This window comes from Oncorhynchus nerka, linkage group LG22, assembly GCF_034236695.1.
Source record: "Oncorhynchus nerka isolate Pitt River linkage group LG22, Oner_Uvic_2.0, whole genome shotgun sequence".
Classification (NCBI taxonomy): Eukaryota; Metazoa; Chordata; class Actinopteri; order Salmoniformes; family Salmonidae; genus Oncorhynchus; species Oncorhynchus nerka.
The window spans coordinates 38948831-38973627 of record NC_088417.1 but is presented as its reverse complement, the minus strand read 5'-3'; the positions used below and the strand labels follow the sequence as shown (position 1 = coordinate 38973627).

The window sequence follows — 24797 nt, the reverse complement described above, 5'->3', positions numbered from 1 at the left end:
TGGACTAGTAACCGGAAGGTTGCAAGTTCAAATCCCTGTGCTGACAAGGTACAAATCTGTCGTTCTGCCCCTGAACAGGCAGTTAACCCACTGTTCCTAGGCTGTCATTGAAAATAAGAAGTTGTTCTTAACCGACTTGCCTAGTTAAGTAAAGGTAAAAATTCAAGAATCTTATGATGTGGTTAACTGATACGACCCATTGCAAGGGTTTTGAGATCTGACTCGCATCTGCAACTTAGTCAGCCTGGAAGGTAGCCATTATGTGGCCCGGACACTCACTGACACCTCCTGGTCAAGTAAATGTAATGAATCTGTTAATACAGAGTTCAATTCTGCTTGGTACATGGTTGAAACTGTGTGCAGAACAGGAGAGGAACTCAACGTGACTAGAACTTAAATGCATTACAAGCATGCAGACCTTTATTGTTTTTAGTCCAACACAATTCTTTACCTTTTATGTAGTATGGTTTAAAGCTTTACAAAAATGAGAGCAAACCAAATATTTACAAAATCTATCTGTGCAAACATAATTCTTCTTTTAACATGAATCACTCTCCTAAAGTATCTTAAAAGGCATGCATACAAATAAACTTTGGTATGTTAACAAAACTACTAAAGGTTCTTATAAGAAGCATTTATGTACACTTGCGAGAGCATTTTGTGAATTTCTTTTGTTTTTAGTACTGTATACATTTAGACATCGATAAACATCAACGTAGGAAACATAGACCTCCAGTCAAGCTATTGAAGGTAAAGACGTCAGCCATCAATCACACCTTGAGTGTATGTGTTGAGTTTCCACTTGGTATGTCATGATTACAGTAAAACAGTCAGGAAATGACATAACTTTGGCAAGTAGGCACAATAACTACAGAAATAACTGATAAATCTCATAAATCTCCTAAAAAAATACATTGGCAGTGCATGGATAACTATATGAGAAAATAGTCTTAGCAAAATAGAAGTCAGGTCAACGCAATTCCACTTTAAACATCTGTATACTTACAGTATACATTCATAAAAGGCATTTACAAGGGCTATACTGAATGAGAACACAAGAAATAGTGTAAGATGAAGATATACTATGGTTATCCAGTCTCTGGTTTTCAAAAATAAAACTTTTTTTTAACACGGTAATAGTGATTGTACATCAACTGTATTTTCTTAGATAGTCAGAAAAATCTTTATTTTTTATTTTTTAAATCTTTAAAATAATTTCCTCAGTACTCTAATACACCTTTTTAAAATCCAGGATTCAAGTTCAAAGCATCAGCCAAAAGAAAATGCAACTTAAAATGAAGTCAAAGCATCAGTGTGAGAATGCCAGTGACAAATCAAATTGAAATATGAATGGTTGGGGAAGTGCATCCATTACCCTTTTTACAACAAAATACAAACCAATAAACAACAGAATAACAGAATAGCTCCTAAGGGGGAGAGAGAGAGAGAGAGAGAGAGAGAGAGAGAGAGAGAGAGAGAGTAGTAACCCAAACAGGGCTACTGTATTAAGTGGAGTCCTTGGCTGCTGTGGCGGTTGGGATGCAGGATTTGCCGCTGCTGCCATTCTGGGGCCTGTAGCTGGTGAAGCTGGGGGTGTGTATGGTGCGGATGCTCTTCACACCGGGGCCCAACGGGGTGGGCGACAGAGGGGAGGGGGAGGAGGAGGAGAAGGAAGAGGAGGGTGCTCGGCCGTTTTGAGTCTGCGAGGAGAACGAGAGAGCTTTACCTGTGTGAGAGGGCTTGGGGAGTTTGAGGGAGGAACCGTTAGAGAGGGAGGGGATGTGGGAAGAGGTGGGGAGGGCTGAGCCAGGGTGGCGGGGGGCGTGAGGGGACGGGATGGAGGACTTGGTGGTGTGGGGGGAGGAAGAGGAGGAGTTGGAAGAGGGGAAAAGGGTAATAGGGTTAGTAGCATCTGAGTTTGGAGCAGACTGGGAGGAGCTGCCTTTAGCAGAGCTAGGATAAAAAGCAGGAATTTTAGAGGCAGGTATAGTAGGGGAAGTAGTTTTATGACCCTCCCCTGCTCTTTTAGCGCTTCCGTTAGCCTGCAAACAGAGATGCCAGAACAAAGACTGGTTGTCAAAATGGGAACTGGTTATTAAAGTAACACATGTAAATGTAAAAAAAGGCAAGACAACATTGACTTAAAGTTATAGACAAGAGACAATCACAAAAACAAACATTGCTACTAAGAGAACTAAAAGACACACAAAAGGCTCAAACTAGCTACAGTATGTATTTTTACTGGGTTACTTGAGGTAACTGAGAAACACACTGTTAATTAAAAAGGAGAAAGAAAAGATTGAAAGGATGGAAGGAGGGATGAAGGAAGATTGAGATGGGGGAGGGGGCACTGCTTGGTGATGCCTGTGTGTTAAGAGTGATTGTCAAGCTGTCTGAGAGGTGGAGACAAAAACAGAGGGAAAAACCAGAGATACATCTTGGTTGGGGAGGAAAGAGGAGTATGTTAGATAAAAGAGGGGATATTTTTGAGGGTAAGAAAGATAAAAGTGCAAATCTGGAGAAGTAAGGGTGAATATTCCACTGACTGGTACTGCAAGTGCAATGGGGAGAGGTGGGTGGTAGAAGAGCATCCTTCAGAGGAGGGCCGGAGGCAGCCTGGTGGAACCAGCCTGATTGCTGCATTCACACCATTCTGTTTAACTGGAATATAATGGTGAACGCAGCGATCAGGCTAGTTCCAGCAGGCTAGAAGGGAGGGGTATTAAAGTGTGGTTTAGTAGCTGTTGCATTGTGAAAATAAAGGAGCGTATCAGGTAGACTGTGTGGGTTTAATAGAGGTGCATTGTGGGCAAGGAGGGAGTGTGGCTAATGAGAAATATTGGTTTAGTAAAGCATCCTGAGGTTGGTTGGCAACACTGTTTAGGAACTCAGCTGTGATGGAAACTGGGGAGGTGATGGAGAACTCAGTCGATGACAGGATGCATCTGGAATATTTTTCTTTCTCTTTTCTTTTTTTCTCTTTCTCGTAACCAACACATTAAAAGCCGCCATGAGCAGTGTGGACCATGCAGAAGCATACAGTGATGTTATAAGGGTAACAGTCAAGAGTCAAACATGCCTTTCAGTCAGAGCAGATTGAGAGAACATAAACAGAAGCCAAAATGGCCACCTCAACCCCATTTAAACAAAACACTTCAACTCTCGCAGCTTTGGTTGTTTTTATATTTTGTCCCATAACACAGGTCTCTTGTTTTCTACACCCGGTTCACTATACAAGTTTGTTCCCTCTAGTCCCTATGGTCCCTGGTAAGGTCCTATAGTAAAACTACCTGTCGGAACTGCCTCTGAGCGCTGTCCTGTAGCTTTTGCTGTTTTCCTGCTTTGTCAGTAGTAGTCCCTGGCGACTGCCTGGACTTCGCAGACATGGGCACTGGCATCCGACTAGATGGGGAAGCGACACTGGTTGCGTTCTGCAAGAGGATCCAAACGAAACAAAACAAGAAAGAAAATAAAAGAAAGAAAAAAACAGAACACCATATTGGAGGTATGACAAACTGATAGAAGCAAGGCAATGACAGGTCACAAACCTGTTCATTCAAGATTACCACTAACCGTTAAAAGCTTAACACCAGTAGGAGCACATGCACCGCCTGTACCGTAGTAGCCTATACCAAAACGTACAACCCTACAGTTAATGCAGTCCAAGGACAACAGATTCAAGAAACCAAAAGTGTCATCAACATTGAGTGTCATTGTCTGATTAAAAGTCTGCCACTCGCTGAGACCCCAGTTAGAGTTTGAGCAGCCAATCGAAGTAGAGATATGAGAGACAGGGGGACCGGACCCACTGAAAATGCCACTCCCCAATAACATTGGACCATGGAGGGAGAAACCAACAGAGAAGGGCTCTGTCATTTCCAAAACACCTGGGAAGTGATTCATGAGTGGTTGGTTTGTAAACCAAGTGGTTAGGATGGAGTGAAGGGAGGAGTAAAAAGGGGACCCAAAGCCTCCAGACGGACAAGAGCTTAGAAAGAGACCTGTTGGCTGGGGGTGGGTAGGGTGGCTGGCCTGGGGAGGAGCTGAGGTTTGGTCTTCTTCCTCAGAGAGGAGGCCTTATTGGGCTGGGGGACCTTGGGGAGTGAACTCTTAGAAGGGAGTGATAAGGACCTCTTCAGGCCTTCACTCTCCCCACTCGAGACACACCCAGCCTGGGGCTCCACGCTGGCTGCACTCCTCACTGGTTCCTCCTGGTGGGGCCTTGCGGGGCCCATCTCACTGATGGTGGTCTCTAGCTGCTTGATGGTCTGCTCCAGGCTGTCCAGGGTCTTGTAGGTGCTCTTCCGGATCTCGTCCGTCCTGCCTTGGGAATCTGAATGCTCCCGCCTTACTACAGCTGGAGCCTGGGCCTTGGGTGACATGTCTGCTGGAAGAACAGATTGTTTGGAGCGGCTTTGGATCTCAAACCTCTTGGCCTCCTTGTGCTGTCGGACCGTGCCGTCCGACTCCTCCTCGTCCTCGTACACCACCACCTGCAGCGTCTTCTTGCCTGTCTTGGTGCCTGTGCGGATGGCTTGCGACAGAGCGGCCAGCTGCTTCTTGGGAAACTTGAACTTGAACTTCTTCTTCCCGTCTGGCTTGCCGTCGCTGGACGATTCAGCGAGGTCCGCAGACGAGGAGGAAGAGTGCGACAAGTCAGTACTGGAAGAGCAAAGAGCGCCGCTGGGGGCCTTGATGGCCGTGGGAATAGCCGCCCTCTCTCCCCCCTCGGGCCTGACCTTTACCTGCAGTCCACCGCTGCTCCCCCATGTCTCCTCCAACTCCTCGTCCTCCTCGTCTATGCGCTCCGCGGCCAGCATGCTCTCCAGCTCCTCCTCACACTCAAACACCGTAGACAGGCGCTTGTAGGCCGAGCGGATGTCCATGGGCTCGTCAAAGATGATGATGACCGGCTTCTTGTTGTTGAAGCTGTCGTCCTGTGACCCCACCGAGTTGCCGCCGTCGCCACCCGGGGTAGTGTGGGTCATGTCCCGGTTCCCAGGCCCCCCACAGTCACAGTCTGGATTCCCCGTTTGGCATTGACTAGATCCTGGTATTCCCCACAGGACAGGGCCTGGACCTTGGTGTTGGTGATCATGAAGGCGATGTTGTCTGGGGGCGGAGGGCCTTCCTCACCAGGGAGGTCAGGGCTCAGGAAGGCCTCCTCTTCCACTTCCTCATACTTGGGTCTGGGCTGATCTCTGGGTTGATTGGTGGCCTCACTAAGGGCCTTCTCTGTGGGCGACGCCACTGCCTTAGGAGCCTCTGTTATGGTGATTGGTGGAGAAACTTTAGGCAATGCAGCGGGCAACACACCACTCTTTCTAAGTGAAATGCTGGACTCCTGGATGACTGGAGACTCAAGTCTCTTGACTGTGCTTATCGGAGGCTTATCTACAGTGTTGGCCATTGGGCTTTCCAGAACCCCATCTACCACTCCTGGGCTGGTCTTCAACGACTCTGAGCTCACCACCTGTTTCTGAGACAGAGGGCTGGGGAAATTCAAGAACAGAGGCTTGGGAGATATAGGTGGCCCTAACTGCTGGGGTTTCGGTTGCGGCTGCTGTGGCTGCTGGCTTGGAGAATTGTCATTAGCATTCACATTTGACACCTGTGAGGGGGACAGTGTTGGGTTGTCTCTGCATTCAGGAGCCTCCTCCACTGGGGCCAGGGGTGGTGGCTGCTCTTTGGAGATCTGCCCAGTTACGTAGTATATCACCTGCAAATAGCAAAGGAAGGATGAGAGAGTACATGTTAAAAACTACAACACATGACAAGCCTATCAATAAGAAAAAATATATCATGACATGTAAAGGCATGCGTTTGGGTTTCATACGGCCCATACAATATGCCTTCATAAGGCCCACATAACCATACAACATGACTTCATATGACCCATAAAACCATACAACATGACTTCATAAGGCCCATAAAACCATACAACGACTTCATAAGGCCCATATAACCATACAACATGACTTCATATGGCCCATATAACCACACAACATGCCTTTGTAAGGCCCATGTAACCATACAACACGACTTCATAGGCCCATATAACCACACAACACGACTTCATATGGCCCATAAAACCATACAACATGCCTTCATAAGGCCCATAAAACCATACAACATGCCTTCATAAGGCCCATAAAACCATGCATGACTTCATAAGGCCCACATAACCATACAACATGCCTTCATAAGGCCCACATAACCATACAACATGCCTTCATAAGGCCCACATAACCATACAACATGCCTTCATATGGCCCATAAAACCATACAACATGACTTTATAAGGCCCGTATAACCATACAGCAACTTCATAAGGCCCGTATAACCATACAACATGCCTTCGTAAGGCCCATAAAAGCATACAACATGCCTTCGTATGGCCCATATAACCACACAACATGCCTTCGTAAGGCCCATATAACCACACAACACGACTTCATATGGCCCATAAAACCATACAACATGACTTCATATGGCCCATAAAACCATACAACATGCCTTCATAAGGCCCATAAAACCATACATGACTTCATAAGGCCCACATAACCATACAACATGCCTTCATATGGCCCACATAACCATACAACATGACTTCATAGGCCCATAAAACCATACAACATGACTTCATATGGCCCATAAAACCATACAACATGCCTTCATAAGGCCCATAAAACCATACATGACTTCATAAGGCCCACATAACCATACAACATGCCTTCATATGGCCCACATAACCATACAACATGACTTCATAGGCCCATAAAACCATACAACATGACTTCATAGGCCCATATAACCATACAACATGCCTTCATAAGGCCCATATAACCATACAACATGCCTTCATAAGGCCCATAAAACATGCCTTCATAAGGCCCATAAAACCATACATGACTTCATAAGGCCCACATAACCATACAACATGACTTCATAAGGCCCATATAACCATACAACATGCCTTCATAAGGCCCATATAACCATACAACAGGACTTCATAGGCCCATATAAACATACAACAGGACTTCATAGGCCCATATAACCATACAACAGGACTTCATAGGCCCATATAACCATACAACATGACTTCATAGGCCCATATAACCATACAACAGGACTTCATAGGCCCATATAACCATACAACATGACTTCATAGGCCCATATAACCATACAACATGACTTCATAGGCCCATAAAACATGACTTCATAAGGCCCATATAACCATACAACATGACATTTGTAAACATTCCAAGGCACGTTTGGAACTTTGGATGTCAAGATGAATGTTAGCATAGTAAATGCCCTGAGATTTTGACTATGAAGTTTTAGCGGTGAAAATATGGTATTCGTACCCCAGGGCTCTGACGAAGAGGGGTGGTGTTTCCGTTTTCATCCGCGTTGGGATCTTTGTCCTCACGAGTGTTCTCAGAGCTCTGCTAGGAAAGTTCGTGAAGGGACAGCATTATTGTGCAATTGCACTCTATGGGTGAATTCTAACTTGGATTCTCTCTACTATGCAACACAGCATAGTAGTCCTACAAGGCATACTTTGATTGGAGTTTCAAGATACGTGCTTATAACATATTAGATACCTTATAGGATCATACATGCAGGCACAAGTGAAGAGTTATGGTATGTTATGGCTATTATGTAAAAACCTTTAAAGGGACAATCTCGGATTCAAACAACAACAAAGCAGTCGATATATCATTGATTTGAAAGTTTAAAAACAAAAGATCCTACCAATCCCAAATTGTTAGTTACCAAATTGTTAGTTACTCTAATCTGAGGTATAGACTGACACCCATTCTACCAACAGACTAGCTAACATAATACGTTCAGTGTTGCACGTTTCTATATATTCTCAACTTTGTTGTTGGTTTAAAAGAACGTTTAATCAATCATTCCCATTTGGTGAGTGGAATGCAACGTTGTATGTCTGAAAATGTGTACGCAGTAATAACATGACCAATGCATTGCTGGTGTTTGAGCTGAACATTGTGTTTACCAGGAAAAGATCATATCTGACCCTCAGAATAACTGGATCTCTCATACAGTCCACGTACAATATCTTGTGACATGGTTTCTGAGCGAGTTAGAGAGGAGCATGAGATAAAGAGTGCATCCCAAATGGCACCCCGTTCCCTTTGTAGTGCACTACATGCACTCTTAGAGAAAAAAAGGGTTCTAAAATAGTTTTCCAGCTGTCCCAGGTAGAACCCTTTTTGGTTCCAGGTAGAACCCTCTGGGAAATGGGTTCTACAGTGCATGGAAACAAATAGGGTTCTACCTGGAACCAAACATAGTTATTTAAATGGTGCTCCTATGGGGAGAGCCGAAGAACCCTTTTAGGTTCTAGAAAGAACCTTATTTTCTAAGAGTGTACTTTTCAACCGGTCCAATATGGCTCTGGTCAAAAGTAGGCGAATAGGGTGCCATATGGAACGTATGCACCGTAGTTCCCTGTTCTCCTGTGGACAACAACCACATTAGGCATCTGTTTGGGTATTAACATTAATTAGAATATAAGAGTTAAAGTTATATAGAGATTAAGAGCTATAGTAAGGTGTCATTCCCAAGAAATAAGTAAAGTAAAGAAATTGGTCCCAGTGACCTAAAGTAAACCAAGTCTGCAAAAACAAGTCTGTAACCTAGGCAACAAATAATAAAACCTGGTTTCCCTCAATAGCCAATCAAAGTACTTTCCTATAGCAAAGTCTATAACCAAATTATTATTTAAATAAAGGGCAGTTATTCCCAAGAAACAGACAAGACCATTCGATTAGGTCTGGATGCAAGATAAAGGATTAGTTTATTGATTGGATCAAGCAAGACAAACATAACGCAATCAAAAATCAGTAGCAACAAGACACCATTCATTTGTTGGATACACACAATTACACTTTTCCAGACATTTTCTGCAGACTTAGTCAGAGAAAAACAAGTCCAAGCCATGAGTTCCATTGAAATAAAAAAAGGGAAAAAGAGAATAAGTCAGAATCAGAAGGGATTTTGGGTAGTGGAGTTGTTACAGTACAGATCTCTTGATGGAGGCAGAAGCAGGGGGGTGTGAAAGGCAGAGGTGGTTAAGGTACAGCCATCGATCGTTAGCTGACGTCACACAGTGGGCAGAAGCAGGCAGTTAGGTGGGCGGCTAAACGGCACCACGTCCTTTACCTTTTTCTCTTTGAGGGGCAATAAGGCCCCGGGTCTTAGCTCTCTGATCTGGGGCTCAACTCGAGTAGGGTGTGTCTCTAGCACACTACTTTTCACCCCTACATCCTTAACTGTGCACTTCTGGAAGACCTGGGGAGTGAAAATATGTTAGGGGATTAGGGTTTAGGGCCCTGAGGGCCAGAGCGTAACTATACCTGCCATTTGTGAGGTGATAGTCTATTAGAAACACCTACAGTCGTGGCCAAAAGTTTTGAGAATGACACAAATATTAATTGTCATAAAGTTTGCTGCTTCAGTGTCTTTAGATATTTTTGTCAGATGTTACTATGAAATGCTGAGGTATAATTACAAGCATAAGTGTCAAAGGCTTTTATTGACAATTACATGAAGTTGATATTCAATACCTCTGCAATCCACCCTGGCATGCTGTTAATTAACTTCTGGGTCACAGCCTGACTGATGGCAGCCAATTCTTGCATAATCAATGCTTGGAGTTTGTCAGAATTTGTGGGTTTTTGTTTGTCCACCCACCTCTTGAGGATTGACCACAAGTTCTCAATGGGATTAAGGTCTGGGGAGTTTCCTAGCCATGGACCCAAAATATAAATGTTTTGTTCCCCGAACCACTTATTTATCACTTTTGCCTTATGGCAAGGTGCTCCATCATGCTGGAAAAGGCATTGTTCATCACCAAACGGTTCCTGGATGGTTGGGAGAAGTTGCTCTCGGAAGATGTGTTGGTACCATTCTTTATTCAGGGCTATGTTCTTAGGCAAAATTGTGAGTGAGCCCACTCCCTTGGCTGAGAAGAAACCCCACACATGAATGGTCTCAGGATGCTTTACTGTTGGCATGACACAGGACTGATTGTAGCGCTCATCTGGTCTTCTCCGGACAAGCTTTTTTCCGGATGCCCCAAACAATTGGAAAGGGGATTCATCAGAGAAAATGACTTTACCCCAGTCCTCAGCAGTTTTTCCTGGAGAGAAGTGGCTTCTTTGCTGCCTTTCTTGACACCAGGCCATCCTCCCAAATGTCTTTGCCTCACCTGCCTGCTGTCATTCCTGAGCAAGTTCTGTACTGTTGGTGCCACGATCCCACAGCTGAATCAACTTTAGTAGACGGTCCTAGCGCTTGCTGGATTTTCTTGGGCGCCCTGAAGCCTTCTTCACAACAATTGAACCGCTCTCCTTGAAGTTCTTGATGAGCCGATAAATGGTTGATTTAGGTGCAAGCTTACTGGCAGCAATATCCTTGCCTGTGAAGCCCTTTTTGTGCAAAGCAATAATGATGGCACGTGTTTCCTTCCAGGTAACCTTGGTTGAAAGAGGAAGAACAATGATTCCAAGCACCACCCTCCTTTTGAAGCTTCCAGTCTGTTATTCGAACACAATCAGCATGACAGAGTGATCTCCAGCCTTAACACTCACACCTGTGTTAACGAGAGAATCCCTGACATGATGTCAGCTGGTCCTTTTGTAGCAGGGCTGAAATGTAGTGGAAATGCTTTTTTGTGTGGATTCAGTTCATTTGCATGGCAAAAAGGGACTTTGCAATTCATTTAAATTAATCTGATCACTCTTCATAACATTCTGGAGTATATGCAAATTGCCATCATACAAACTGAGGCAGCAGACTTTGTGAAAATGAATATGTGTAATTCTCAAAACTTTTGGCCACGACTGTAGAGTACCCGGCAGATAAGTGGAGAAAATGCTTCTCCTAAAGTCACTGAGCCTGGTGCTGGTTTGATACGGCTTGTATACTATTAACCTAGTGCTGTGGTGGCCGAATGGTTAAACTTTCTAGGGGTAAGACCATGGCTAATTCTGATTTTGTAAAGGACTGCATCCATCCTCTGCCAAGTGAAGGTAACCCAACCACCAGGAAAGGAAGGGATAGAGGACCCACTCCCATAGTGAAGGAGAGATAGAACAGTCATTAGTGTGGATGTGGATGTATTTCCCAGTGGTCCTATTTGATCAATATAGTATTGCATAGTATAGTATGAAGTATGTGTGTGTGGGAGTAAATGTACAGCAGCTGTTGAATGTATGGGTCATACCTGGAGCTCTGCCATGATTTTGTCCCCCTCGTCGTCCTCCTCCTCCTCCTCGTGGATGGCTGAGGCAGCAACGGGGGCAGGGGTGGAAGGCGTGGTCTCTGGGGGGATCTTGGTGGGTTTGCGCTGGGCAGCTGGGACCTCAGCCTCCTCTTCCTCCTGGTTTAGATGGGAATGGGGGAAGCGGGTTAATAGCGACATTTAATATGACTCAAATACTAGCATCACTGTTATTTACCACAAGAGTCAGATCAACATAGCCCATTCCAAGGTATATAAATGATATTGCTTGATAAAACTGTCCTTAAACTGTCCCCTCTCCCCATGTCACGTAGAAGCCATGTCTGTGGTTTACCACTCGCTCTGGTCTAGAACGTTACGTGCAGCTTGCTGATGCTGAAGTCTGTGTTTGCAAGCCACACGTGATGCCCTGGACCAGTGCTAGTTGACCGCAGACTAGCCTGCAGCTAGACTACATGACGGACTGACCTGTCCCGAGGCAGACTCATTCCTGCTGGTGTAGACCACCTCTCCAGACCGAGTGGTGGTCATTCCAGAGCTGGAGAAGGTCTTTCTGGGCAGAGGAGGGGGAGGAGACTTGCTGGCCTCCAAGCTGACTTTGCCCACTTTGTCTGTGGGCTTCTCTAGTGCCGGCTTGGGGAGTTTCTCAGGACCAGCAGGCTTGGCTATGGCTGGTTTCTCTGAGCTGGGCTCAGGCGGAGTCTCTTCTGTAATAGACAAACACACACACAAGGTCAACAATAAGGCCTACATGAAAATTACAAAAGGGTAATTTTCCTGAAGAACAAAAAAAAGATGTCCAAAAGTATTTTTTTTAGTAGTGGAATATGTTGAGTGTGTCAGGTAGTTTCGTAAAATAACTCTCCCTACCCGTGGTTGGTGCCACAGGCTTGGGGGAATCCACTTGGTCCTCCAGGGTAGCAGGGATCACTGCAGAGGCCTCCCCCTCGCTCGGCACCTCCCGACAGGGGATGCCCTTCATCATGTTGGCCTGGGCCTCATCCAGGATCCTCTCAAACTCCCTCCCATCATAATGGCCCATGTTCTGCCTCCGCTCCTCCCACTCTTTCTCTGCTGCCTGTGGAGGGCAAGAGAGAGGAGGGAAGATTTTGAGAGAGAGAGAGAGAGAGAGAGAGAGAGAGAGAGAGAGAGAGCAGTGGAGGGAAGAGAAACAGACATTTGATATGAGATGTCACAGATGATAGATTGAAGACTGAAATGCACTATAACTTCCATAGGGCTTACCTTTATAGACATGGCCCTGTTTTTGCTCTTGCTGCTCTTGGTGTGAATCTCCTCGATGAAGAAGTTCCCTGTCCCATTCCTGCCATTATTGACCAGAGCCTGGGTGGGCAGCTCTTGGTTGGCTGCAGCAGTGGCAGCAGGGGTCTTCTTCTGCTGGGCAGGGCTTCCCCCCTGGCTGGAGGGGTTGGAGTTGGAGGACGAGGCGGTGCCTGTGGAGCCCTTGGCTGAGCTGGGGGAGTCCCGGCCCTGGGTGGGGGTTATGGGGGGACTGGGATGGACCAGCAGGGCTGCAGACTGCTGGGATTGCTGAATGTGGACTGGAGAGCTCTGGACGTGGTGGATGACCATAGGGCAGGAGGGCATGACCACCTCAGACCTGATGGAGGAGATCTGGGGCTCGGGCAGGGCCGAGGGGGAGGCTGGAGGCTCCGCTGGGGGGTCTGGATCCACCATAGTGCTGGTGGCCAGGCTGCTCTCTATTGGGGTTGTAGCACATCTGTAGGGTAGAGAGGGCCGGATAGACAATATTAAGGTTACTTTCCCAAAATCCTGGTAGCAGGATTCTGGAATATGTGTTCACTCCTGAATATTCCAACCAGGATTTTTTTTTTTTACATTTCCAAGTGGAACCCCCCCCCCCCCCCAGAATTTGGAGAAAGTTTGGGAAGGTATACTGAGCACAAACACTAGTTAATCCAAACTGCAACAATTGGTATCTCACTAAGGTAAAACATACCTATGATGACATATGCCATGGAGCCATCAACGAATGCTTCAAAACTCCTAACCTCATAACACAGAACAGTGAATACAGAACTTTGGAGTTTGATAGAACTACTTTACCGCCCTGGCTTGTCTAGCCTGAAAATACTATAAATCTCACAAAGTGGATTTGGCCCAAATCCAACACCAAAGTGGGTGTAATCATCTCTGACATGCGGGGAGAGAAGCTCACGAAGAGGACGAGGTAATATAGAGGAGTTTGGCCGCATGGTGCACCCTGTGTAAAATGGATGCTGTTTATATTTATATTGAAATGGAGTGCTGCAGGGAGTCGCGTTGCGGAGCCAACCTCACGCCAGCGTATTCAACGGTTAGCGTCTCATACACTATTATCATATGCCCGACTGTCTGACTTCTCTGGAAACTTCTGTTTTCCATCAACTCTCTCTTAACCGCTCCCCATCACTCCACGACGTCGGGCCACCGAGTTTATTTTTTTTTATTTTCACTTTAATTCACTTCATTTACTTTGATCTGACCTTTATTTTATTGTTTTTTTTGTCTTGTTCTGGCTACATTCCAATTCTCTACCCTTCTTTTTCGAAGTGTACACTCCTCCTCATGGATTTAAAAAATAATGAACTGGTGTGAGGAAAGCTTTCACCAGTACAATGCTTTTAAATGCACGAGCAAGGTAGGAACGAGTGCACACTTCAGGTGAAGGGTGGAGAATCGGAACGCCCCCCCCCCCAACCCTCCCTCCCTCCGTCCCGCCCGGGTTCCTGTACCTCCTCAGGCTGCTGAGTGTCTCCGTGAGGCACTTGACTCTCTTCAGCATGCTGTCCAGTTTGTGGGGCTCCTCTTTGAGGAACTTAACTGCCTCCACCTCCACCCTCAGGACAGAACGCATCCTGGTCTGCAGTGGCGGGAACTCGCCTGAGAAAACATGTCAAAAAATATATATGTACTAGAAAAATATATATTTAACATTTTTACCACCACCCTTCATTGGAGGACAAATGTATTAATGTGCTGCTTTAATGGAATGTGACTGCTATTCAACAAAGAAAATGCACCTTTTTCTAGTTGTAGTATTGTGTTACTCAGTTAGAAATGATATTATCTTACTTATTACTTTACCTGTAACTGAAAACCATAGCACATGGAAACCTATGGAATCCATGGCAATGCACATCATCTAAGATATTGTGTCTGTTTAAAGTAGACTACACTGTGCGGGCAGTCTTACCTCTGAGTCCTGCCAGAGATTCTCCCACTCTCCTGAGGCTAACAGCCCCCTCTTCCACATGCTTCAGTGTCACAGCTCTGTGAGCCCCCGCCGAGCTGGTCTCCCTCTTCAGAGTGTCCACGTAATGCTCCAGTTCCCTACACACACACACACACACACACACACACACACACACGACAGAGAGAGCAAACATTCAAAACACCACTCCTAATTGGTATATCACTCCTCACCTCTCCACTATACGAGCTGATGTGTGGTGAGGTTTGTGGCACAACTGGTTGCCGTGCATCACCCAAGTGGTTGCCACCCATTGGTGGGTGGATGAGGTGAGTTTCCCTCTTACTATGTAAGCGCTTTGAGCATCTGGAAAAGCCCAATCAATCGTTATCCTAATTTCATCTCCACAGCTACCAAATGAGATAAGACGGCACCATCAAATCCCTGGCATACTGGTGATGCCGACATATCACCATAATAGACTTGAGATTGCATGCTTGATGTGTCACCAGAAAACACTGACTGCACACCAACACTAGAGGGCAGACAATACTCATTTGCACCTTATTGGCACACAGCGAGCACCAGTTTGAGCTGAATGACAACTGAAAAGTGAGAGGGCAAACAGATCAAATCCAACAATGTTCACATTCTAAAAACCATCTGGGCCGTAGGGACGTCGGCCCTTTCACCTTAATGACCAAAAGCGGACTTTCTCAGTCAGACCACACTGCACTTCCTCTGTGGGAGTCCGCTCCGACTGGATTGGGTTACTTCCCAAAACCTCAACTGTGTCCACGTGGAATCTGGGCTTATTTGTGCAACAACTTTCCTAGGTAGAGTCCCTATTGTTTTGATAACACTGTACTCTGCATTCTGAGTAGTCGACTCCAAGAGGACATGTGTTGGGTAGATGATCGCATTGTGTGGCGCTCTGAACTGCAGGAGAACAAAACATTTAGATTCTTTGTGACCGGATTCCCTTGAGGAGTACGTTTTTTTTTTTTTTTTGTACAGCTGCTGTCAAAAGAGAGTTCCTCTTATGTGAAGAGCCTCTTGATGATGACTATGGAAAAATTCAACTGAAGAGCCGGCGGGGGTGGTGGGGGGGGGAAGCATCTCTTTCTTCTTAAAATAACTTATACAGGACTTTAGAAAGTAAATGTCTATAATGTGAGTCGATGAAATGGTGCAGCATTAGAATACACTCCTAAAGATGGCTTGACAAACATGCAAGATATCCCAGGGATCATCTATTTGAGGAAGCTTAATGGGCACTCAACTCTCTCTCATCTTTCTCTATTGCTGAAGGGTAGTAGAGTGCTGACAGCTGGTTCAGATCTAGACTCCTTGGCAGGCTCGTGATGACTGGTGAACGGAACAGACTGGAAATAAATAGGAATGACCAGGGACAGACTGACACCCCCACCCAGTGGGCTAAAGATGGACCAACCCATCTGGCTTTTGCATGAGCCGCCCTATGGCCAGTCGGTTTCGAGCCAAGGAATGGGAATGCAGGAAAACCATGTGTTCAGAACTACGGAAAACCCTATAGGTCTGCTGACATTTGTGAAAAGTAACGCAAAACACAACACTTCCACTGTCCTTCGTTTCAAATCCTCCATGTTGGCAGCATCCTCATGTTACAGCTCCTTAGATTTAAAGGGCCTTGTTACAGTAGTGCTAACAATGATAAACAGTCCTATTTCAACCTTGGTCGTTTGTCGCCTCATTTCATCCCAAAGTATTTTTTTTTAAGGAGTCCCAGACTCACTCTCCCAGGTCATATTAAATTGGGTCTTCTCTCCGGAGAAGAAGGCTGCGTCTCTTCACACCACAGTCCCCCCCTCAGCCAAACAGAGCTCATTAGCTAGCCTTATTTAAAACACTACTGCAGGCCTTTGCTGAGTAAGACCTGGCAAAGCACCAAGGAAAACACTGAGCTGAATCCAGCGCTCAACGCCCTGCGCATGTCTGATTCCCCAGAAGACCAATGTTCAGGCAACGCTCCTATCGTGATGGAGATCAGGGAATATGTTTACCACTGTCTACCCAGGCAGCACTCTGACCTTGCCTGTTAAACAACAGAATTAAAAGGATTAAATTAATGTTCCCAATTGGCAAGCTGCGATGAGTGAATTAAATTAAGAGAATGCTGTGAATAATTGCCTGCCCAGGCTGCCTGGTCTTATTGTTCAGTGACTGCTGGGCTCAATTGAGACAGACATGGTCTGCCTGTTCAAACCTGTGGGCAATTTGGAGGGTGTGTACTTGCAGTTGCCAATAACACCTGGGTTGTATTCACTAGACTGTAAAACCCGTAAATTTCAAATAAATTTTGCTTTAACATTACATTACTGTAAAGAAGAGTCCAAATCCCAAGTGAGGTTGACTCCTAAGTAATCAGAATACAGCATCATACTGTCCCTTACATCAATAATACCTTATTCCGGCTCCAAAAATAAAGTAACTTTTTGTATATTTACCGTATTTTCACTGCAACCAGTAGCCGGGACTTTTTTTTTTACAGTGTAATGAAGAACCCTCTGATTGGAACAGTGTAATGAAGAACCAGACAAATGGCTACACAGAGGGTTATTCAAATAACTGATATAAAAAGGTTCTCCACAGCCAAAGAAACGGGTTCTCCTGCAGCAGTGCTTCTCAATTCTGGTCCTGGCGACCCAAAGGGGTGCACATTTTTGTTTTTGCCTTCTCAGTACACACCTGATTCAAATCATCAAAGCTTGATGATGAGCTGATACTTGGAATCAGCAGTGTAGTGCTAGGGCAAAACCACCAATTCAAACCCCTTTGGGTTCTACAGGGACAACATGAAACATTTTTGTACTAACAAGCACTTTTTTGTTTGTTTTAGAGTATCATCTGCACTACTTAATATAACCCAGTAAAATAAATTCTAAAGCTGTTGTGTGGTAGTCAGGAAATGGGATTCTAGTGGTCGGAATGGTTGTTGATGTGTTTGTTGTGGACCCGCTCTCTCCCTCTTACTCTAGCTGGTTGAGTACTCTCTCCTCCAAGCCCAGGTACTCGCGTCTGTCCTCCTCCACCAGGGCTCTCTGTCTCTGGACCGGGTCTTCCAGATGTTTCATGGCCTCCGCCAACTTTATGCTTATCTCCTGCTCAGCCCGCTTCAGCTGCACACATAGAGCCTCCTGGTTCTGGAGCTAGGTAACACACACATGAATATACACACGTACACACACACACACACATCTCAAGGAGCGAACACCATTCTTTGATTGTATCTGGTGGCATAATTCCCTTCCATTGATTAATGAGAAAGAAAGAGTTCGGTTTCTTAACCAATCCAGATAGAGGGGGTGGATTGACAGCTGATTGACAGTTGATATCAAATTGATAGCCAATAAAAGTAGATAGGGGAAACTTCACTCCGGAGCCCCTAGGTACAGATCTAGGATTAGCTTCCCCTATCCCAATCCTAACCTTAACCATTAGTGGGGGAAAATGCTAAATGGACCCAAGATCAGAGTCTAGGAGAAACTTAATCCCACTCCTAGAGCATCACGGGTGTTACCTGCAGCTGTCTCATCTGATGGAGCTGCAGCCGAAGGTCCGAGACATTCTTCTTGAACTGGAACAGGTTGGCCTGAAAGGGGGCAGAGCCTGGTAGTGCAGGGGTGGAGCCACTCTCAGAGGGGAGTGCGGCACTTTTGGGTGCTAGGATAGGGGAACCTCCTGAATGACATCAAATCAAATAGCCACATTTAAAACCCCTACAAGCTAGTCAGTTCTACAAAGTTGATAACAAAACTGCACAAGAAAACAGAATTGGATAGACGGCTCACTTTCCATAAAGATGAGCCCTCTAGCCAGCTTTATGAAAACTGATTTACAACAATGGAATCAAAACAATAACCGGTGTGTGAAAATGCATCTAAACCATTGAGCAACACTGCAGACTTTGGAGGAAATAGGCAATACATTACTCCCTCATTAACAGAAAAGGAAATATCACACAGTCAAAAGTGCACAGGCACGTTAAAATGTAATTCCTCTCCTCCTCTGCGATTGAAAGGAGGGAGTAAGGTTCTCGCTCCTCCTTTTCACCTTCTGCCTTCTGTCTGTCTACGTCCCAAATACCATCCTATTCCCCATGTAGTGCTCTCCTTTTGACCAGGGCCCATAGGGAAGCAGGTCATACATAGGGGCCCAGGTCAAAGGTCGTGCACTTATATAGGGAATAGGGTGTCATTTGAAACGTAACCTCTGTGAGTCATTGGCCTGGCTAGCCCTCGCCTCACACATCTCTGTGCTTCCTGTGGCGCCTGCCCACAGAAGCACACGGCCGACCGCCAAACTCACCATATCTACATCCCAAATTGGCACCCTATTCCCTATGTAGTGCATTACTTTTGACCAGGGACTTTAAGGGCTCTGGTCAAAAACAATCCACTGTATTGGGAATAGAGAGGCATTTGGTACGCAGACTATTTCAAATCACTGTGAGTAATGGGAGACAGGAGACGGGTTCGCCTGCCGTCGAAAACAACCGCCAGTCATGTCCTCTGGCCTCGGAGGTGGTCAGACTGACAAGATAATTGCTCTTTACATGCTATGCCCTCTGCAGCCTGCACTGACAGTAACTCGAGTTGAATCAAATGACGCTGTTCCTCACATTCAGAGTGCGGTAGTATGACCTTTGAACACCGACAGAGGTCGAAGAGTGTCTCTCGGGCGCTTGTTGTGGGAGTGGCACTTTAAGTTCCAATGCGGTGTTGTAAGCCACTGAAGTCCCTTAGCGGAAGTGAAAAAGTCCCTGTCCAGTGTCGGAACAATGAAAAGAGTGGAATGTTGCGAGGAAATGAGAGAGAGAGAGAGAGAGCACTCTAAGCTCCCTCCAAACAGAGTAGATCTACATCCCAAATGGCACCCTATTCCCTATATAGTTAGTGCACTATAAAGGGAATAGGGTGCCATTTGGGATACAGTACAGCCCTGCTGTGGGGCTAAGGAACACACTGCTATTGTCACTGTGTAATCCCCCTCCAACATTCACCACAGTCCTCTCATAGTGGATGACAGCAGCGCAGACCTGAAGTGCAGGTTCGGAAGAAAGCAGTTCCTGTGTGTTACTGTCTGCGTACCAAATGGCCCATTGGGCTCTGGTTAAAAGTAGTGCACTTTTTAGGCAATAGGGTGCCATTTAGGATACATCCACTGTTTGGAGACTGAGAGGGTGTTTTTGTGATGGAGATTATGAAGTAACAACAAGAGAGTCTGAGGAATCAAGAGAAATATGTAAATTGTTCATGCATTTGATGCGGGGGAACGATAAACGAAGGGAAATCCTGTGAGACATGAACAGTCTTTCTGGTGTTGAAGAGATTGAAATTCACTCACACACACATACACACACACACACATACAACGTGACACAGCAGATTGTATCAGTGTGGTGTAAGAAGAAGAAGAAGTGTATCGCTAAGATGTAAGGAACTGCTTCGGCAGCAGACAGATAAATACCGCTCTGTTTTCCTTCCGCCGCCCTCCAGATTGCATTTCTTTTATCGAACCCACATCTGCGCAGACCGTTTGCCAGACGAGATTGAATCATCTTGGCGGGGATGAAGAAATAATACACTGCTCTTGTTTTTCAGCAGCACATATTAAGTTTGCTGTTTTTGCATGAGAAGAGTGGATTTGAGGGGGAATATGGGGGACTTGGCGAAGAGTAAAGTAAGCTGGTCTGTGACTGACTCACTGACAGTTTTAGTGGAGCGGTAGGGGAGAGCATACGGCAGACTGTTGAGTGATATTAACATGAGAGACTTGTCTGTGCAATGCATCATGGGGAAAACGTGGATATGCAACAGAAAACTCTATTGTGAAGTAGATCATGGGGCTGCATCCCAAATGCCAACCTATTCCCTTATATAGTGCACCATTTTTTACCTGGCCCCATAGGAAAGCTCATAGGGCTCAAGTGAAAAGTAGGGCACTATATAGGGAATAGGGAACAATGTAGGGACACAGTTCATGATGTGATACATGCAGAAGGGTAATAGTGGTCCTGACCTGCACTGTGTGCACTCTGAACCGGAGATGCTTGTCTTGATGTCTTCATGGGTCGTTCGCTACACACACACACACACACGCACACACACACGCACACACACGCACGGAGACATAGAGTGAGAGAAAGAGACCTATGAATTCTGTTGAATTATGATATAAGAGATTCAATAAAAAACCCTGGGCACTGGGGGTTGATACATATTAGTAAAAGCCGTATAGACAGCCATACGTATGGTTGGGCAGACTGACAGAGGGACATGTTAACATGATGGCTGTTAGGAGCAGTCTGTTCCCATAGTAAATCATCCCATGTTCATTCCACTCATCGTGCATTCATTGAGATGGTTCATTGTAAACCCAAGCAAACACAGTTAGCACAAGATCTCCACAGAGTAGGTTGAAATGCAAAGGTCAACTGCAGCCATATCAACCTATAGAGGCAGCCATTTTGGAGAATAAATTGAGGTAATATCAGACCCCTTGTGCACCCTATTTCCCCCTGACAATGTTCTGTTTACCTAGGCTGGCTCAGATGGCTAAAAGTGAGAGCTAGTTTATTTGCGATTATCTTTTTCCACTTTGGCTGGGGCAGCCTGGGCTTATCTCGGAGAACTCAATGTCCCAAGCTGCCTCACTTTATCTTCTTGCTTACCTGAGAGCCTCGTTGGTGCCACTAGTGTTTGGGGACGTTAAAAGTGCATGCTGAACAAGACCAGTCAAGCTGGCAATCTGTTGCTCCATAGCCTTCATTCGCTCTCTGCAGGAAACATCAGAATATCAAGCTTTTAAAAATGGGGCATACTAGGCGGTGGCATTTTTGACATTTAAGTTATAAGTACTTTTTAAGTTAGGAGTTACTTCCTAACTACTACCTGCATTGTTTCCATGCCAGACGTGGTTGCTTAGAAATCAAATTAGCGATATAAAATGAAAAACACAAGGAGTAAGTCATGTACTGGATAGTGAGAATAGAAGTTAATTGATTTGTCAAATAGATGGGCTTCTGCTATATAACAGAATGCTATGCTATATAACAGTTAAATGCACTTTTAAAGCAATATCTGGCCAAAAGTAAGTGTTCCAAGCTGTCAAAATACAGTGCTAAAGGTAGTGACAGCTCCATTCGGGCAAAAATAAACTTTATATCCTAGCTTACACAGTGTAATAAATACAACCCCTTTAGAATGCCTGTTTTGCCCTCCTGGAGTCTGCCTGGAATAGTCTAGAAAAACAAGAGTGGGCTAGTCTGAATTTCTGAATACAAGACAGGGCTGTCTAGTAGATTTAGCCCAGAGGTTGAGATGAGTTGGACCTTAGTGGGCACATTGTGGATAAAACAATAGACTGCGTCGTCACTGGTTGTCGGGCGCCTGGACGAGAAAGAGAAGACAAACTCATCAATTCTCATATTACTCTGGCAGGATCGGCAATGTGAAGAAAACCAAGCACAGGGTTGAATAGGGATCCTTATGCTTGGTGATTGCTCGTTGACCAGTGAGGCTCAGACATAGAGGAGCACTGTCTTTTCACATGTCATCACATATCTAAATGGCACGGGAGGGGAGGGGAGGGGAGAGCGCTGGATGGGGCTAGATGAGGACAAGAGAAATGACTGTGATCCTGATAGTGCTGTATATTGCGGCCAGGCAATGTACTGTAGAGAAACAGACACTTAGCTATGTCTCCCCCGGGGCACTGAAATGCAAAGCCAAAGTTTCTTGTGCCTATATAGCCATTATAGAGCACCGTGCCTATACGGAATAGTCTTTGTGCGTGTAAGTACAACTCATGCTTGAAGGCCACTCCGTAGTTATAGAGTATAAAGTAAGTGAACAAAGCTACCCTGTTTGTTGTACATTAAGTACCTTTCCACAGAAATTCCTTTACTCCTTTTCCCCCAGACCCATTTAAGATGGGAATGTCCCAAATATATGTTACATTTGAGTCATTTGGCAGACAGTCTTATCCAGAGTGACTTGGGGTTAAGTGCCTTGCTCAAGGGACCATTGACAGATTTTTCACCTAGTCGGCTTGGGTATTCAAACCAGTGACCTTTTGGATACTGGCCCAACTCTCCTAACCACCAGGCTATCTACCTATGCGGGCCCTGGTCAAAGGATTGTGCACTTTAAAGGGAATAGGGTGCCATTTGGGACACAGACCATGGTGTTTGTGCCATGCAGGTGGTCCTAGTGATCTGTTCCCCCTGATTCGGCTTTCAGGAAGCCCGGGTCTTATCCAACCTGGCCAATATTTGCTTTGGTTTTCCTAAGCAGTACACACATAGCCATCCGGTCTAATGCATTCCAATGAAACCATAAATAATTGTATGGCTGGAGTATGTCCCTCACGCCCTCTCTTGTGCTTGTGTGTTCTGTCCTTTAGTGAAACAGAACGAGCCAGGTTGAAATAGCCACAGGGATGACTGCCGGACTGCAGGGCTAACAGACGATGTACACGGGGGCATGCAGACAGAGAGTTATAGATATACAGTCTGGATAGGGGGCTTGAAGTGCTATTCCATTACTGCACTGGCCTGGTTTACAGAGTCAACTAAGTCAACTGAGTAAACCAGCCCTCTTCAACTCTTCACTCCAAGGTTTTAGGACTAGGGATAAGCTATTCATATCAAAAGAGCTGGTCACACACACGGCCCAAATTGATCTAGATAAAAGTCAATACGTATATTCATAATACAGTGTTATAGCCCACTGTGCTAAATGTGATGACCTTGACAGGGCGGACCAGACACGCAGTGTGTGTGTGTGTGTGTGTGTGTGTGTATCTGTGAGACAGGGCAGACAACTGAGATGTCTCTGCCCTGCAGTGCTGATGATGAGACAGTCTGAGCTAAGATTAAAACAGTGCAGCCCACGGTTACTGTTAGGGTGGTACAAGGATGCAATGTTAGTTCATCTATGCCCTCATGCAGTATCAGACCCTTTCACTGAGCCCCCGCCCCACCTCAGGTCCCCCGGGTTGGCTTACCGTGTCTGGGGGTCGTTGGCTGGCGGGATAGGGCCGTGACCACCCTGGAGGTCCGGTAAGACTGGAGACGCCATGTTGCTTCTGCTTTTCACCACTTCCTCCTTCCTGAAGGACTGGCGAACGGGCGAGGAGCGCTCTTGGGGAATGCCGCTGGGAGGGGGTTGTGCCCCGTGGATGTCAATCATCCTCACCTCTGCCATCCTGTGGGGTGAGGGGGGTGGCGTCTTGGAGCCCAGTGTAGGCAGCTGGCTGTCTCCATACTTCCTGGACTTCTGGCGGTAGAGTGACGGTTGTTCCATGGCCTCGGTGGGGCTGGGCCCGCTGTAGGAGCCTGTGGAGCGGATGGAGACACGGTGGTATCCAGCCAGGCTGCCATGGTCCACAATGTCCCCAGCAGGAGGGTGCCCTCCATGGGCAAGGCCGTGGCCCATCCTCCCCTCGTTGAGGAGCAAGTATGGGTCAGCGTACAGCCCCTCTCCACCCCTCAATAGGCTGGGACTCATTGCACTCAGGTCCTCGTCGGGCTTGACGTCCCGCCTTTCCAGGATGGCGCTGGGGCAGGGGGACATGGATCGTGCGGGAGGGGTGGCGTTGGAAATGCGCTCCCGTGGCATGGTGGCAGTGCCGGACATGGACCCCGGGCGCGGGCCGAAGGGGATCCGGGAGGGCGAGGGGGGCAGGGAGTGGGCCGTGGGTGGGGACAGGGAGCCCTGCATGGGGTGGTGTGGAGGGGGGCCCATGGAGAGCTGTCGCATTGGGGGGTGCTGGCCATCTCTGCTGCCATACATCACCTCTCTGTGCATCTGGAGGAAGAGTGGAACCAAAAACACCAAACCACGTTATTACTACGTTACACTTACGTTAGTTGACCATGTTTACCAAGCGTTGTCGAGTGTCACAGCCCTCAGGTAGTCGGCCATGACACCTCCGTCTGAGCGTCTATAGCTCTGGTCTGTTGTCAACCCTGCATCTCTGGAGAGAGGTCACCAAACACACCATGCCTGCATCCCAAATGACACCCTATTCCCTATGTCGTTCACTAGGGCTCCGGTAAAGGTAGTTGAATAAATAGGGATATGGTGGCATTTGGGATGCAGACCATTACGCTCTAAGCCAGCCAGGACAGTTGGTTTTCATGGTCTAGAGAAAAAGAATGTCGCATCAGCACATTCTCCGAGTGAGAAAGCATCTTAAATCCTGCTAAGGCCACAGGGATACTTTCCCCCCTGTCAATATTTGACTAACATTTCACAGACACCC

General features: G+C 46.2%; 1 protein-coding gene across 1 annotated transcript in view; it reads right to left on the bottom strand.

Moving 5' to 3' along the window:
• Window positions 1-387: 387 nt before the first annotated feature.
• LOC115105150 (sickle tail protein homolog) overlaps window positions 388-24797 on the bottom strand; it is a 165480-nt gene continuing 141070 nt past the window's right edge. The window contains 17 exon segments of the mRNA XM_065007142.1: window positions 388-2042; window positions 3291-3431; window positions 4002-5008; window positions 5011-5719; window positions 7368-7451; window positions 9193-9321; window positions 11258-11413; window positions 11744-11982; window positions 12146-12353; window positions 12521-13016; window positions 14032-14179; window positions 14493-14629; window positions 17502-17677; window positions 18049-18209; window positions 20550-20608; window positions 21202-21306; window positions 23538-24340. Coding sequence (XP_064863214.1) covers window positions 1506-2042; window positions 3291-3431; window positions 4002-5008; window positions 5011-5719; window positions 7368-7451; window positions 9193-9321; window positions 11258-11413; window positions 11744-11982; window positions 12146-12353; window positions 12521-13016; window positions 14032-14179; window positions 14493-14629; window positions 17502-17677; window positions 18049-18209; window positions 20550-20608; window positions 21202-21306; window positions 23538-24340 — 5295 coding nt within the window. The 3' untranslated portion in view covers window positions 388-1505.